This window comes from Prionailurus viverrinus, chromosome C2, assembly GCF_022837055.1.
Source record: "Prionailurus viverrinus isolate Anna chromosome C2, UM_Priviv_1.0, whole genome shotgun sequence".
NCBI lineage: Eukaryota > Metazoa > Chordata > Mammalia > Carnivora > Felidae > Prionailurus > Prionailurus viverrinus.
The window spans coordinates 99,243,014-99,257,851 of record NC_062569.1 but is presented as its reverse complement, the minus strand read 5'-3'; the positions used below and the strand labels follow the sequence as shown (position 1 = coordinate 99,257,851).

Below are 14,838 nucleotides of genomic sequence, written 5' to 3'. Positions count from 1 at the left end.
GAGATGGAGAGGACTGCTAATGTTCTAAAATTCTACTGTCTTGTTGTGATAGACTGAATAATGGCCCCTCAGGGACAGTCATGGCCTGATTCCTGGAAATATGTTACCTTACATTGTAAAAGGGATTTTGCAAATGTGATTAAGTGAAGAATCTTAAAATGTGATTAAGTGAAGGATCTTAAACGAGATTATCCTGGATTATGTGGGAGAGCCCTAAATGTAATTCTAAGTATCCTTGTCAGAGAGAGGTTGGGGGGAGGTGGGCAGTATCAGGACATGTGACATGAAAGCAAGAGAGAAGAGTGATTTGAGGAGGGGGCAGTAGAATGCAGGTGGCCGCTAGAAGGTGAAAAAGGCAAGGAAACAGATACCCCCTTGGAACCACCAGAAGGAACGTGCCTTTGCCCCGCAAGCCTGATTTTAAGATAATAAATATGGGTTGTTTTAAGCCACTAAAGTTGTGGTAATTTGTTGTACCAACAATAGGAAGCTAATACTCTCGTCATAAGCTGCAGAGGTGATTCCTAAAATGTGGTGCTCAGACACTCAGAATTTCCTGGGCTACTTTCAAAAAATGCAGATTCCCTGACACATATACCAGCCCACAACTCAGTCCTACTGAGAATACCTGGAGGGGGCACCAGGGAATGTTCATTTTTAGAAGTTCTCCAGATGAAAAGAAAACAGGTTTTATGAACAGAAAAGTTTGGAAATACTGGTTTCAGAACAGTTTTCCTATTTTTATTTTAATTGGGCTTTTCTATTTTTATTTATTTTTTAATTATTTATTTTTAAATTTATATCCAAGTTAGTTAGCATATAGTGCAACAATGATTTCAGGAATAGATTCCTTAATGCCCCTTATCCATTTAGCCCATCCCCCCTCCCACAACCCCTCCAGAAACCCTCTGTTTTGTTCTCCATATTTAAGAGTCTCTTATGTTTTGTCCTCTTGTTTTTATATTATTCATTTATTATCACTATTATTTTTAATAATCTATTTAGGGATTTTCTATTTTTAAAGCCTATAATTGTCCTTTTGGACTCAAACTCCTATTTTTATATTCTAATAAATTAAAAAAAATTAATTTGGGGGCACCTAGGTGGCTCAGTTGGTTAAGCATCCAACTTCCACTCAGGTTATGATCTCACAGTTTATGAGTTTGGGCTTTGTGCTGACAGCTCAGAGCTTGGAGCCTGCTTCAGATTCTGTGTCTCCCTATCTCTCTCTCTGCCCTTCCCCTATTTGTGCTCTCTCTCTCTCTCAAAAATAATAAACTTTTTTTTAAAGTTTATTTATTAATTTTGAGAGAGAGAGACAGTGCAAGTGGAGGAGGAGCAGAGAGGGAGTGAGAGAGAATCCCAAGCAGGCTCTACACTGGCAGCACAGAGCCTGACATGGGGCTTGAACTCATGAAACTGAGATCATGACCTGAGCTGAAACTAAGAGTCAGATGCTTAACCAACTGAGCCACCCAGGCGCCCCAATAAATAAACTTAAAAAAAATTTTTTCATTTGGTTATTCACCCATAGATTCAATTTCATTTCAAAATCTTATACCTTATGTTTAAAATTTTTTTAAAAATTTTAATGTCTATTTTTGAGAGAGAGAGAGACAGAGCATGAGTGGGGCAGGAACAGAGAGAGAGAGAGGGAGACACAGAATCTGAAGCAGGGCTCCAGGCTCTGAGCTGTCAGCACAGAGCCTGATGCAGGGCTCAAACCCACAGACTGTGAGATCATGACCTGAGCTGAAGTCAGATGCTTAACTGACTGAGCCACCCAGGAGCCTCCAAGATGTTATACCTTTTTTGGTTTAGTTTAGTAAAAAATTAGGACAAAAGAAGAGCTTATAAAAATATAAGAGTGAGTCTTTCCACTCCCTGTCTACTTTTTCTTTGTGTATTAATAATTGAAAATCTCCCCAAAATATACAAAAGCCAGGTAAAACAAAACTAGAAATTCAATTGGATAGCAAACTATCAGAGATAACCAACTTATCATTTGGTAGTATATTGTAAGAAGCAAATTTCAATTCAAATTTCAAATTTCATTTCCAGATTCATTCATTCAGAAGACCAGGGAGTCAGCCCTCCTATCTCATTACAAGAAAAAGCCAAAGCAAAAAGCAATGGCTTGGGGCACAGATGGATCCTCTTGCCCTCAGGCCTGATCACCACAAACTGACTTCATCAGCAGGTCTGGAATACTCAACAGTTCCAGAACCACTGGTAAGGAGGCTGAGTGCAAAAAATCAGGGACAGAGAAAAGACAGTGCGAAGGACATTTTGGGAAGGTAGAAAGAAAGTGTGAAAGACAGGAAGAGAACAAAGAGAATGAAGAATGAATAGATTAGGTAGGGAGGAAAAAAACAGCCTAAGTCATGTGCACAGAGGTATAACCCACAGCATTACTCAATTTTGTGGGACTCTTATTATATTTGGTTTTCATAATCAAAAATGCTAGTTTTACTTTTCAGTATTAACCTGGCCAAACGTGTAAGTAAGAGTGGTCATAACTAGTATAGATTACTGTGCTTATTATTAGACAGCATTTTGAAAATAACATTTTATCCATTTTGAGCTTCTGATCATTTTGTTTAGAATGTCCTGCCCTATGTAGTGGGTAAATTTGAAGTTTAATGTTATTTGATTTTATGTATTTCTGTGTGGCAGAGTAGATTACTGTACCTATAATAGGATTATACACCCATACTTTTTGTGTGTCATATCATAGTGCCTCCCAATGAAGTAGGAACCTTTTTCTCCCATAATGATCTTGAGTTTGGCTCTGGTACTTACTTTGGCCAATCAAATGTTAGTGGATGTGATACAAGCAGAGGCTTTGTATTGGTGTACATATTTGGGTTTAGTCTTGGTACCTCAGACATCTACCAGGTAAAAGCATGGCCTAAATTACTGCTGAAGCCAGAAAGAGGCTTTGGAGAGATCTGAATGTAATCCACAACTGGGCCACAGACATGTGAGTAAGAAATAAGCCACTGATTATTGAGGGCTGTTTGTTATGCAGTTTTATTGAAGTAGAAACCTGACTAATATTCCTTATGGTAGTCATTTTCTCTTTATTAAAAACATGGCTAAAATTGAGAAAGGACTCTCTTTATCTTACTTTGAAAGTCTTTAATAAAAAACATTTACTAATTTTGGGGCAGCTAGGTGGCTCAGTTGAGTGCCTAACTCTTGATTTTGGCTCAGGTCCGATCCCAGGGTTGTGGGATCGAGCTCTGCTTTGGATTCTATGCTGAGCATGAAGCCTGCTTGGGATGCATTCATTCATTCATTCATTCATTCTCTCTCTCCCTCCCCCCCCCCCCCAACTCCCTCTCTAAAACTAAAAACAAAACAAAACAAACCTCACTTTGTTTCCAACTTACCTAATTACAGAAATCTTCCTCCATCTTTGATGACCAAATCTGAGCTCTTATCCCAAATAAAGAAATACATATACTCAAATAGTAGGTCTGGAATAATATTTCTGGCTTTTAAACACCAAACAAACAACCATCAAATCCTAATTGGGGGGTTATTCTATTTGAAAATTCTATTTATTCATTTTGTAATTTTGGGAGGAAGCTCGTGACACTATACCTGAATGTTTTGCTTGCTTTGCATTCTCAATCTTTTCCAAGGCTCCATGCCTTTTTTTCTTAGCAACACTCTTTCATAATGTTCTTTAGCTGCTGCTTCCAGCTGTTGGTTCCTCTTAATTCTCTTCTGCTTCTCTAGTTCTTTCTGGGAAAAATTAAAAAGTAAAACTGCTGAGGAAGGACCAAGATGGTGACCTAGGAGGTCCTGGACTTCCCTCTTCCCTTGGATGCACTCAGTGTATAGCCACAGATGGAGCATTTCCCTCTAAAAGAAGTCCAGAAACTAGCTGAGCGACTTCCATATCTGGTGAATGAGAGAATACCCACATCAAAGTGGGTAGGAAAGGCTGAAACACATTCTTGACTGAACCCCATCCCTGGCACTGCACCATACAACAGGAAGGGAACTCCCAACTCCGAACTTCTCTCTGAGGAATGAAGGGTTTGGACTGCACATCTAGTATTTCAACTTTTAAAACAACCAACCCAAAGGAAAGGCCCCTAAAACAACTGGCTCTGAAAGCCAGTGGAGCCTGTGTCCATAGATACACAAAACCAAGAAATGGTTCTTAATGGATGTGTGAGCACTCCCTACAGCCATCCCCGTGGGGCTCAGCCCTGAGAGAGCAGGCAAAAGCGCCCATCTCCCAGTATTTCCCTGAAAGAGTTTGATGGCATACTTTATAAGCTAATTCCTGAGGGTCCAGTTTCTAATTTAGCACACATTCAGGGGTTGGCTATCGTCTTCCCCAGAGACTGAAGTTGTCTGATGGGGCCTTCCCCTGTCCTCTCCCTCTAACTCACTCCAGTGATAAAACAAGACCACCAGCATCTCTCTGGAAGGAGTGTGGATACAATCTGGTTACCCAACATTTATGACAACCACCTGAGGGATGGGACCCTGGTTTGCCCGGCTCTGAAAGCCAATGGAGCTTATATTCACAGGTCCTATAGGACTGTAACAAAGAAGCAGTTTTTAAATGGGTTTAGAAGCATCCCTCTCCCCCTGTGGCTACACACCTGGGCTCAGTGCAGAGGGAGCAGGCAAAGACACATCTCATAGTTTCTCTCAAAGGGGCTTAGTTACCTACATTTCCAGCTGCTGCCTGAGGGTACAGTTTTTAATCAGCTTGCATCCAGGTGCTGACTGAGATTCTCCCCTTTGGAACACTGACAGGTCTTGGTACAGGCTCAACTATCGGGAACTAAGAACAAAGGCAGCAGACTGAATGATCACAGAGGTCTGAGAGACAACCAAGAACCTGGGCCAAGCTGACAAGGTTCATCTCCTACATAAGACCACTCTGTTAAGACTAGGAGAGGTGGCTGCTTTATCTAATGTGCAGAGACCAAGAGCGTCAAGAAAAATAGAGAAACGGGAATATCTTTCAAACAAAGGAACAAGATGAATCTCCAGAAAGCAATCTTAATGAAATAAGTGACTTGCCTAATAGACAGTTCAAAACAGTGGTTGTACAGATTCTTACTGAGGTCAGGAGAGCAATGCATGAGGAAAGACAGAATTTCTCCAAGAGGTACAAAATATATTTAAAGAACAACCCCAAACATAAATCATATGTCTGAAGAATACAATAACTGAACTGAAAAAATGCAATAGAGGGGTTCAATAGTAGACTATATCAGGCAGAAGAAAGGATCAGCCAACATAAAGACAGAGCAAAGAATCGCTTAAGGCACTAATGGTACACCATCACAGGTACAAATATTTCCATTATACAGGTTTGAGAAGAAAGGAGCAGAAAGCTTATTGAAAGAAGTACTGGCTGAAAACTTCCCTCACCTGGGGAGATAAACAGACATACACATCCAGGAAGCCCAAAGAATACCAAACAAAATGAATCTAAAGAGAGACACACACCAAAACACATAATTAAATTGTCAGAAGTTAAAAGACAAGGAGAGAATCTTAAAAGCATCAAGAGAAGAACAACTTGTTACATATAAGAGCACTCCCATAAGACAGTCAGCCAGTTTTTCAGCCAGAAATCTAGCAGGCCAGAGATAGTGGGATGATGTATTCAAAGTGTGAAAGAAAAAAACTGCCAAACAAGAATCCTCTACCTGGCAAAGGTGTCCTTCAGAATTGAAGGAGAGATAAAGAGTTTTACAAACAAAAGCTGAAAGAGTTCATTACCAATAGCCCAGCCTTACAAGAAGTGTTAAAGGGACTTTTTCAAGTTGAAGTGAAGGACACTAATTAGTAACATGAAAACATATTAAATTATAAAACAATAAAATTTACTGGTAAAGGTGTGTGTGTGTGTGTGTGTGTGTGTGTGTGTGTGTGTGGTTTAATCCAGAATACTCTAATATTATAATGGTGGTGGGTGAATCACTTATAACTCCAGTATAAAGGTCAGAAGACAAAAGTATTAAAAATAACTATAGTGATAATTTGTTAATGGATACTCACTATTAAGAATTGTAAATTGTGACATCAACACAAACTGGGAGCGAAAGTATAAAAATGTAGAAGTTTGTATACAAACTTATCAGCTTAAAACAGACGATTATAACTATAAGATGTTTTATGTCAGCCTTATAACCAAAAAGCATAAACCTATAGTAAGTACACAAAAAAAGATAAAGGAATCAAAGCATTCCACTACAGAGGATCATTAAATTACAAAAGAAGAAAGCAAGAGAGGAAGAAAGGAATAAAGGAACTACAAAACTACAATAAACAATATGGCAAGAGTAAGTCCACACCTATCATTTACTTTATTTATTTTTTTAAGTTTATTTATTTTGAGAGCGCATGAGCAGGGGAGGGGAAGAGAGAGAATCCCAAGCAGGCTCCACACTGTCAGTGCAGAGCCCGATGTGGGGCTTGAACTCATGAACCGTGAGATCATGACCTGAGCTGAAGTTGGATGCTTAAGTGACTGAGCCACCCACCCGGGTGCCCCTTATCAATTACCTTAAAATGAACACAGACTGCAGTGCCTGGGTGGCTCAGTTAAGCATCTGACTCTTAATTTCAGTTCAGGTCATGATCTCAGGGTTATGAGATTGAGCCCTGTGTCAGGCTCTATGCTGAGCGTAGAGCCTGCTTAAGATTCTCTCTCTCTTTCTCGCTGCCCCTCCCCCACTTGCACTCTCTCTAAAACAAACAAACAAAAACCTAAATGCACACAGACTAAATTGTCCAATTAAAAGCCATACAGTGGCTGAATGGATTAAAAAAACCCAGGACCCAACCATCTGCTGCCTGGGAGAGGCTCATTTCAGCTTTAAGGACACAGAGACTAACAGTAAAGGGATGGAAAAAAGATATTCCATGCAAATGCAAACCAAAGAGAGCAGGGGTAGTTATATCTACATCAGACATTAAGCCAAAATCTATAATAAAAGATAAAAAAGGTCATTATATCATGACAAAAGGGTCACTTCATTAGGAAGAATTATACCTCAGCAAAGCTGCAAAAAATAAGTAAAAATGCCATGACCCAAACACTAATGAATTTCAACAAATAACTAATTAATTTAATTTCAACATCTAACTACTAAACAGTGTGATAATCATGGTAACAGAACACTGGAGCATCATGGGAAACAATTCTACCAAGAGGGTGGGGAAAAGTTGGTAGTAAGTACTACATGAATGAATGCTGTACATATTCTTAGATATATTCAGTATTGTTCACAGATGATTTGTATGTCACTAAGTTCCCCCAAAGTAAAACATCTAGTTAGAAGAGCAATCAATATTTTCCCCTCATTATTATGGGAAATGTAGCAATACAGTCCCTTCGTTTGGATTATGGGGTAGAGATTTATATGTAAATAATACCCTATTTAAATTTAAAGATACTCTATACTCCATTTAATGCCTACAATAATATTCTTACACTGGGATTTTTAAAAACGTGATGAACAAATAAGTCCAAAAAAGAGTTAAAAATATTTGACGGGGCGCCTGGGTGGCGCAGTCGGTTAAGCGTCTGACTTCAGCCAGGTCACGATCTCGCGGTCCGTGAGTTTGAGCCCCGCGTCAGGCTCTGGGCTGATGGCTCAGAGCCTGGAGCCTGTTTCCGATTCTGTGTCTCCCTCTCTCTCTGCCCCTCCCCCGTTCATGCTCTGTCTCTCTCTGTCCCAAAAATAAATAAACGTTGAAAAAAATTTAAAAAAATAATAATAAAAAAAAAATATTTGATGATCATTAGGCAGCCCTCCCTTCTCTGAGGAGGAGAAAGCTTCACCATCCGTGGTGATGCACTGAGAAAAGACACCTCCGTTCTCTTCAAAGAAGAACTGCACCCCGAGAGGCTGAGTGAGGAAGATGACGGAAGCTTAATGGTTTACTGTAAAGGTATTAGGATTTCTTGTATTTCTCTTTTTAATAAAAATGAGCTATAATAAAAGTGAGAGAAAAAACTACCTTAAAAAGGTGAGTGGTAGCAACTGATACCCGTTACGAGAGTCACAAGAACAAAAGCAAAGACTTTACAGTAGTTGTCATCTATGTAGTGTAAATATAAAAATATTGAATTTAAGCTTCTTTTTCTACCCTCCCCCCCCCAATTTCACTTGAGGAAAAGTGTGCTGAATTAGCTGATTCTGACAAGCTGCTTCACTGCTGAGTCTTACGCAAGAAAAAAAAAATGAGAGAAGCAAGTGGAACATTTCTGATATGGAAGGGAGATTTGTCCTGATCTTACATTCCAAACTACCGGTTTCAGTACACATTCCTCAAGATGAAATGTCCACATTCTCTAAATCACTAACATAAAATTATCTTTATAATCTTTATTCCAGACACTTGAGATATTGAAATGAATGGTCAGAAATAAAAATCATTTATAAGAATTTTCTTAATGAGTAACAAGGAGCAGCTGAGGGTTATGTGGGGAGGAAAACAGAAAAGTAGCCATTTTCACATCCACCGAAATGTCCCTGTAGCATTGAGATGGCAGTTGCAACTTACAGACAGTAATTCAACACAGACAATAAGCCTTTGGAGAAATCCTCAGTCTCACCAACCCTGTTCACACACACACCTAAGTTATGGTGTAAATATTTTCCTAGAATTACAACTCTATGGCTGATGTTGTAGGTTCAAAAGAAAACCCATTTTTGGATGGAGCAGGGAAAATGAGTCTTTATTACTTTTTCTTTTCAAATTTTTGTTTAAATTCTAATTAGTTAACATACAGTGCAATATTGGCTTCAGGAGTAGAATTCAGTGATTCATCACTTACATACGACTCCCAGTGGTCATCAATAGCAAGTGCCCTCCTAATACCCATCACCCATGTAGCCCATTCCCTACCCACCTCCCTCCACCAACCCTCAGTTTGTTCTCTATTCTTAAGAGTCTCTTATGGTTTGTTTCTCCCTTTTTTCCTCCTCCCATATGTTCATCTATTTTGTTTCTTAAATTCCACAAGAGTGAAATCATACAGTATTTGTCTTTCTTTGACTTATTTCGCTTAGCATAATACACCCTAGTTCCTTCCACATCGTTGCAAATTAAAATAGCCTTCTTTGAAGTTTACTTTTCCATGAAAAAAATAGAAAAACATTTAATAGAAAGCTGCTTGAGCCAAAATTCGGTTTCCACAGCAAATTACTTAAATACATATTTTACCTCTTGATTAAGGATTCCTCAAGAGTTCACTGTATTTCATTAATATTACCATATTTTCCATTTCCTGTATATAAAACAAAGGATTACATGAAATGATGGTGTCTGCTTTGAGATGGCACTTATACTGGGGTTTCATATAGCATAGTTCACTCAGGCTAAGAAGGGATAAAAAATTAGGGCATCTTTCTGATTTAAATTATTCAACAAGTGATGTGCAAAAAATAAGACTAATCTGAACGTGTATATGTGCATGTGTATATTTCTCCACCACTACTACTTTGAAAGACCAGGAATTACAGCAAGAATTAAGAAGACCTCAGGGCAGTCAACACCATTCCCAAACTCTCTGCCTTCTGTCCACTATAAGCCACCCTTTCATTGTGTTCTGGCACATATTCTGGAACATTTATATACTCCTATAATTTATACCCTTTGCTCTCTGGTATCATGAATTTCTCCCTCACTACTGGATCATTCCCATCGCTATGCAACTATGTACATGTAACTCCCATCTTTAGAAAATAAAATAAGGCAGAAAAAACAATCACCAGCCATGACAGAATCTTCTTTGATCCCATGTGACCCCTATTATACTCATAGTCATGAATGAGCTCCATCTTGCCAAATCAAAGAGTCTGTCCTCCTTTTAATTGAACTCAGCACTATTTAGTACAGTTAACTACCATCAACCCCTTTCCAGAAATGGTTTTTCTCTCAGCCTTTTTGACAAAAATTTCTTCTGGTTCTTTTCTACTTCATTAGCTTCTCATCCTCAGTAATTATTTATACACTCTAGGACTTGGTCTTGGACCCTTATATTTCTTCTCCATCCAATCTCCCAAGCTGATTTCATCCATTCCCAGAGCATTAATAACATTGACATGTTTTTGACTTTCACGTTCCTTACTACAATCTTCATATCCAGGCTTATATATTCAGCTATTTGATACATTCAGTTGGATGTGTAATAGGTATCTCACATTTAACATGCCCCTACTGGACCTTGCAGAAGCCTCCTTAGCATCTTACAGCTCAAATATCACCTCCTCAGAGAAGCCTTTCCATCTTGCTTCCCTCATTCCCCCATTTTACTTCTCCCTCCCTACTTCTTTGTTACCTTGTTTACTTCCTATTCTCCCCAGGTAGCATATAATCTTTGCAAGGGCAGAAGTGTTGTCTGTGTTCTCCATTGCTCTATTCTAATACCTAGAATGATGCCTAGCACATAGTAGAGGCTCTATAGATACTTGTTTAGTGAACAAATATGCTTGTTACACAATTATGGAAGACTTCAAATCTTGTCTGGTCTTCTCTGATAAATTTATCTTTTCAACCAAAAACTTCATCAACTGTCTATTAATCAAAAACATATTTATATATCCATAAAAGTTACTGCCAGATAAATATTACTAGAAAGTAAGCTTTTCAGAAAAATGGACAATGGGATGTCAAAGTTTAGATTTTTTTCTTTTCTATAATTTTTTTAATATGTGTATTTTTGAGAGACAGAGAGAGAGAGAGACAGAGAGAGAGAGAGAGAGAGAGAGAGAGCGCGCGAGCATGCATGAGCGGGGAAGGGGCAGAGAGGGAGACACAGAATCCAAAGCAGTCTCCAGGCTCTGAGCTGTCAGCACAGAGCCCAATGTGGGGCTAGAACTCATGAGCTGTGAGATCATGTCCTGAGCTGAAGTTGGAGGCTTAACTGACTGAGCCACTCAGGCACCCCTAGATTTTTATTTTCAAAAGGTCACTGAATGAGACCCACAAGTGGCCATCATACTGCTACATCTGACAAGCTACCCTGTCAGGGACACGGAAACACTAAGCCACCATCACTTGGATTATCAATGAATGACCATGCTGTCCCAGGTCATACTTCCTGCCATAGCTACAGTGGCCTCCTCTGAAGAATGCAGAATTTCTAGCACCAGCTAAAATGTAGGTAACAAGGTAGGCCCTTTCAGAAAGGGCAGTCATGTCTTAACCCTGAACCATTTCTTTCTGAATATACAGGACAAATTTGTCATAGGCTTATCCCTAAGGAATTGTTTTAGTTCCTTTATCCTGAAACATGTCAAAGGACTTATCTTGTATTTCTTATCCAAAGAAATACATGAGACTGCCCCAGAAACCTTATCTACCATATCAACAGTAGGGTTGCTCATCTATGTAATTAGAAAATATGGTACCTCATACTGTAAACAGATAATAAGAAAAAAAAAATCCCAACTAGAAGAAGAGAAGCAGGCTCCCATCAAATACATCCAGGATGTGACTGATTCAGAGAAGTCATAGCAGGCACTAGTTCAGAAATGTCATTATCTTTTTGTCCAGAGGAATAATGCTGCCATGGCCTTGGTGGTTGCTTACTAGGAATGGCTGTATCAAGTACACAAGGAGGTAAAGAATTGCCTGTGCAGAATATGATGCATCAGAAGGAAAAAGACCTCATGATAAACTGGGTAGAGAAATACACTGTGGAGAGCACGACTGCCCAGAAGCAAAGGAGACAACTGCCAAATGTATTTTAGATCTGAAGCTGCTTGCAAAGAAAGCTCAAACACAGTTTGAACATGCATCTATCTTTATTGAAACAGCTATAGTAGATTTACTAAAGGGAAACTAGTCTATATGACAAATCTCTTGGTCTACTGTTTTGAACTAATGTTATATTTTATCTGCAGGTCATAGTGATAGGGAGGTTCCCACCTTTTTGCAGGCTTTTGCTCTAGGAACTCCACCAGGCTGTCACAGAGAGAATCGAGGGAATCCAGATAAAGTTCCTACCATGGTTCTGGCTCGGGGAGAGTAACAGCAGTCACTGTAAAATCTGCCCAAACCATTCTCCCTTGGGAAACAAAGCCTTCATCTGCAAGTGGCCCTACTTCAGTGTACTAGTGGACTGCTACTGCAGCTGGGGGGAAGAGAGCTCTGCCCAGACTTGCCCCCCATATCTCACCTAAGTGGAGGGGGAACCTCATACAGGCAAGGGCTTTAAGGTTACAGACTGAGCTAGTGGATACCGAAAGGGAAGAGTAAACAATGAGAATGCTATATTTGTATGGACATAAGATTTTTCATATTGAAGAAAGTCAAATATCTACCAAAGTGCCCAAAGTGATGGTGTTAGGAAGTGGGGCTTTTGGGTGCTTAGGTCATGAGGGTGGAGCCCTCAGAATGGGATGTGCTGTCATAAAAGAGACCCCACAAAGCTCCCTAGCTCTTTCCACTACGTGAAGACACAGCAAAAAGTTAGAAAAACTGGAAAAATCAGTGAAATCTGATTTCACAAAGCTCCCTAGCTCTTTCCACTACGTGAAGACACAGGAAAAAAGTTAGAAAAACTGGAAAAATCGGTGAAATCTGAATAATGTCTGGTGTTAATAGTAATGTAATAATGTTGGTTTCTTAGCTTTGACAAACATACCACGGTAATATAAGATGGTAACATTAAAGGAGAAACTGAAACTGAGTGAGGGTTGTAGGAAATCTCCCTGTACTACCTTTGCAATTTTTTTGTAAGCCTAAATTATCCAAAAGAAAAAGTTTATTTTTTAAAAATGATGGGTATTAAGGAGGGTACTTGTGATGAGCACTCGGTGTTGTATGGTAAGTGATGAGTCACTAAATTCTACACTTGAAACAAATATGTTAACATTTTAGTAGTAATGCTCTATGTTAACTAATTTAATTTAAAAACTTAAAAAAATGACCTTCAGCATATAATATAGGTTTTGAAGAATTGTGAATGACAAGTGAAAATACTCATGATAGACTCTGAAATGCAAAAAAGGAGCTTAAAAGCTACATATACCGCCCCTTCCCCCACCCCCTGGTTATCAATCTATTAAGAGAGAGATGCTTAGAGAAAAAGAAGTAAATATACTAAGGTATTAAATAGTTACCTCTTAGTGCTGAGCTCATAGATTTAAAAAAAGTGGTTTTTTTGGTATTCTCAAATGTTCTGCAATGAACAGTAATATAAGATGTATTGACTTTGTATCATTGTGTTTAAGTATTTTTAATTTTACATCACGGTATTTAAGTTATGGGAGAGCAACGAGAAGAGTAAACATCACTCAACAACTTTACTTCCTCTTCTGGGGAAGGAGTTAGTATGCTTTCACTTGTACGCAGGATAGTTGTATCAAGTTAAGCAGAATTATGATCTTGTTGTTGTCTTTATTTGGAGATCAAGTGTGAGTTAAGAAGATATGTATGGATGCCAAGTTGATAAGGGGTAGACTTGTGAATTTTATGTGTTAACTTGAATGTGCCACAGGATGCCTACATGAAACATTTAGGGGTGTGTCTGTGAATGTATTTTGGGATGAGATTAGCATTTGAATCCATGGACTTTGTAGACTGTCCTCCCAAATGTCCAAATGGCATTGTCCAAGGAACAATTTGCCTCTTTTTTCTTTCTGGCTGCCTGCTTGAGATGGGACATTGGTCTTGTCCTGCTCCCAATGTGGAATCTATACCATCAATTATCCTGGTTTCAGGCCTTCAGACTCAGACTGGAATTACATTGCTGGCTTTTCTGGGTCTACAGTTTGCAGATGGCAGACTGTGGGACTTCTCAATCTCTATAATCATGTGAGCCAATTCCTCATAATAAATCTCTTCCTTATACATAAATCTTATTGCTTCCATTTCTCTGTAGAATCATGACTAATACAATTTCCAATTTGAATCTCTTTTCTACAAAAAGGTCTATAATATCCCCCAAATCTTAATAGGTCTTGCCTTGTATGACTCTCTTGATCTCCTTTGGACTTTGAGGCACAAGACAACATATGCTGGACTACACTGTCTGACAGGTGTGCAATTTTAGGCCTTATCATTTCAACCAGAATTTAATAATCTTGAAAGTAAGAGTTTCAGCTCTTATTTCTTCTGTGTGTATTTTCCTCCATTTGTTCACTTATTTGTTCATTCATCTATTCACTCATTCAACACACTTGCTGAGTTCCTACTATATGCCTACTATACTGCTAACCAAAACAACAGTGAGCAGCACCAGACTGCTCCCTTTATTCTCAAGGAGATTTCAGTTTAGTTGCGGATGCCGAAATCAATAAGACAACCACAAAACATATGCTTAATTACAAGCCCTGGTAATGCTTTGAAGGAAATACATTTCAGAGTCCATTAAGGGGAACTTAACCTTGGGTGGAGAAGACAGTGTACAAGGCAAGAAAGGCTAATCTGGAAGAAGTTCTGTTTAAGCTGAAGAATGAGCAGGTTTTCACTAACTAAGGTAGAAAAAAAGGGTAGAGGTGTGAAAAGAGTGTTCTGGTTGGAAGTTCTGGGATGGAGAAGGTGCACAGGGCCACAGTAATGCACACAATAGGCTTTAAGAGACAGGTGCTATGTATGGCTGACCAAACATTTGCTACAAACCATTTTCTGCAGTCTCTTCTCTTCTTGTTTTTTCTTAAGCTGAGCTTCCTTTTCTTCTGCTTCCCTCTTCTGACGGTCCTCCTCTTGGGCCTTTAACTGGGCCTAATCAACATTAGAGTCAGTAAACAATGAGAATGCTGTATTTGTATGGACATAAGATTTTCCATATTGAAGAAAGTCAAATATCTACCAAAGTGCCCGCTCTGTCCCTGC

General features: G+C 39.0%; 2 protein-coding genes and 1 pseudogene across 8 annotated transcripts in view; 2 read left to right on the top strand and 1 right to left on the bottom strand.

Annotated features, from left to right (window-relative positions):
- Positions 1 to 6,686, top strand: part of ZDHHC23 (zinc finger DHHC-type palmitoyltransferase 23) — a 37,532-nt gene extending 30,846 nt beyond the window's left edge. For 2 of the 3 annotated variants that reach the window (XR_007155496.1, XR_007155495.1), the window contains exons 5-6: positions 2,062 to 2,232; positions 4,786 to 6,686. Coding sequence is in view for 1 of the 3 variants with exons in the window: in XM_047874272.1 (XP_047730228.1) it covers positions 2,062 to 2,174 (113 nt within the window). In the remaining 2 variants the exon portion in view is untranslated. Of the gene's footprint in view, positions 1 to 2,061; positions 3,108 to 4,785 lie in introns of those variants that run through there. The other variant, XM_047874272.1, reaches the window with a different exon arrangement.
- Positions 1 to 14,838, bottom strand: part of CCDC191 (coiled-coil domain containing 191) — a 90,300-nt gene that overhangs the window by 17,948 nt on the left and 57,514 nt on the right. For all 5 annotated transcript variants that reach the window (XM_047874264.1, XM_047874267.1, XM_047874266.1 and 2 more), the window contains 2 exons: positions 14,626 to 14,727; positions 3,610 to 3,753 (listed from right to left, as the gene is read on the bottom strand). In XM_047874264.1, coding sequence (XP_047730220.1) covers positions 3,610 to 3,753; positions 14,626 to 14,727 — 246 coding nt within the window. The remainder of the gene's footprint in view (positions 1 to 3,609; positions 3,754 to 14,625; positions 14,728 to 14,838) is intronic.
- On the top strand, positions 10,863 to 14,631 carry LOC125174670 (ATP synthase F(0) complex subunit B1, mitochondrial-like; annotated as a pseudogene).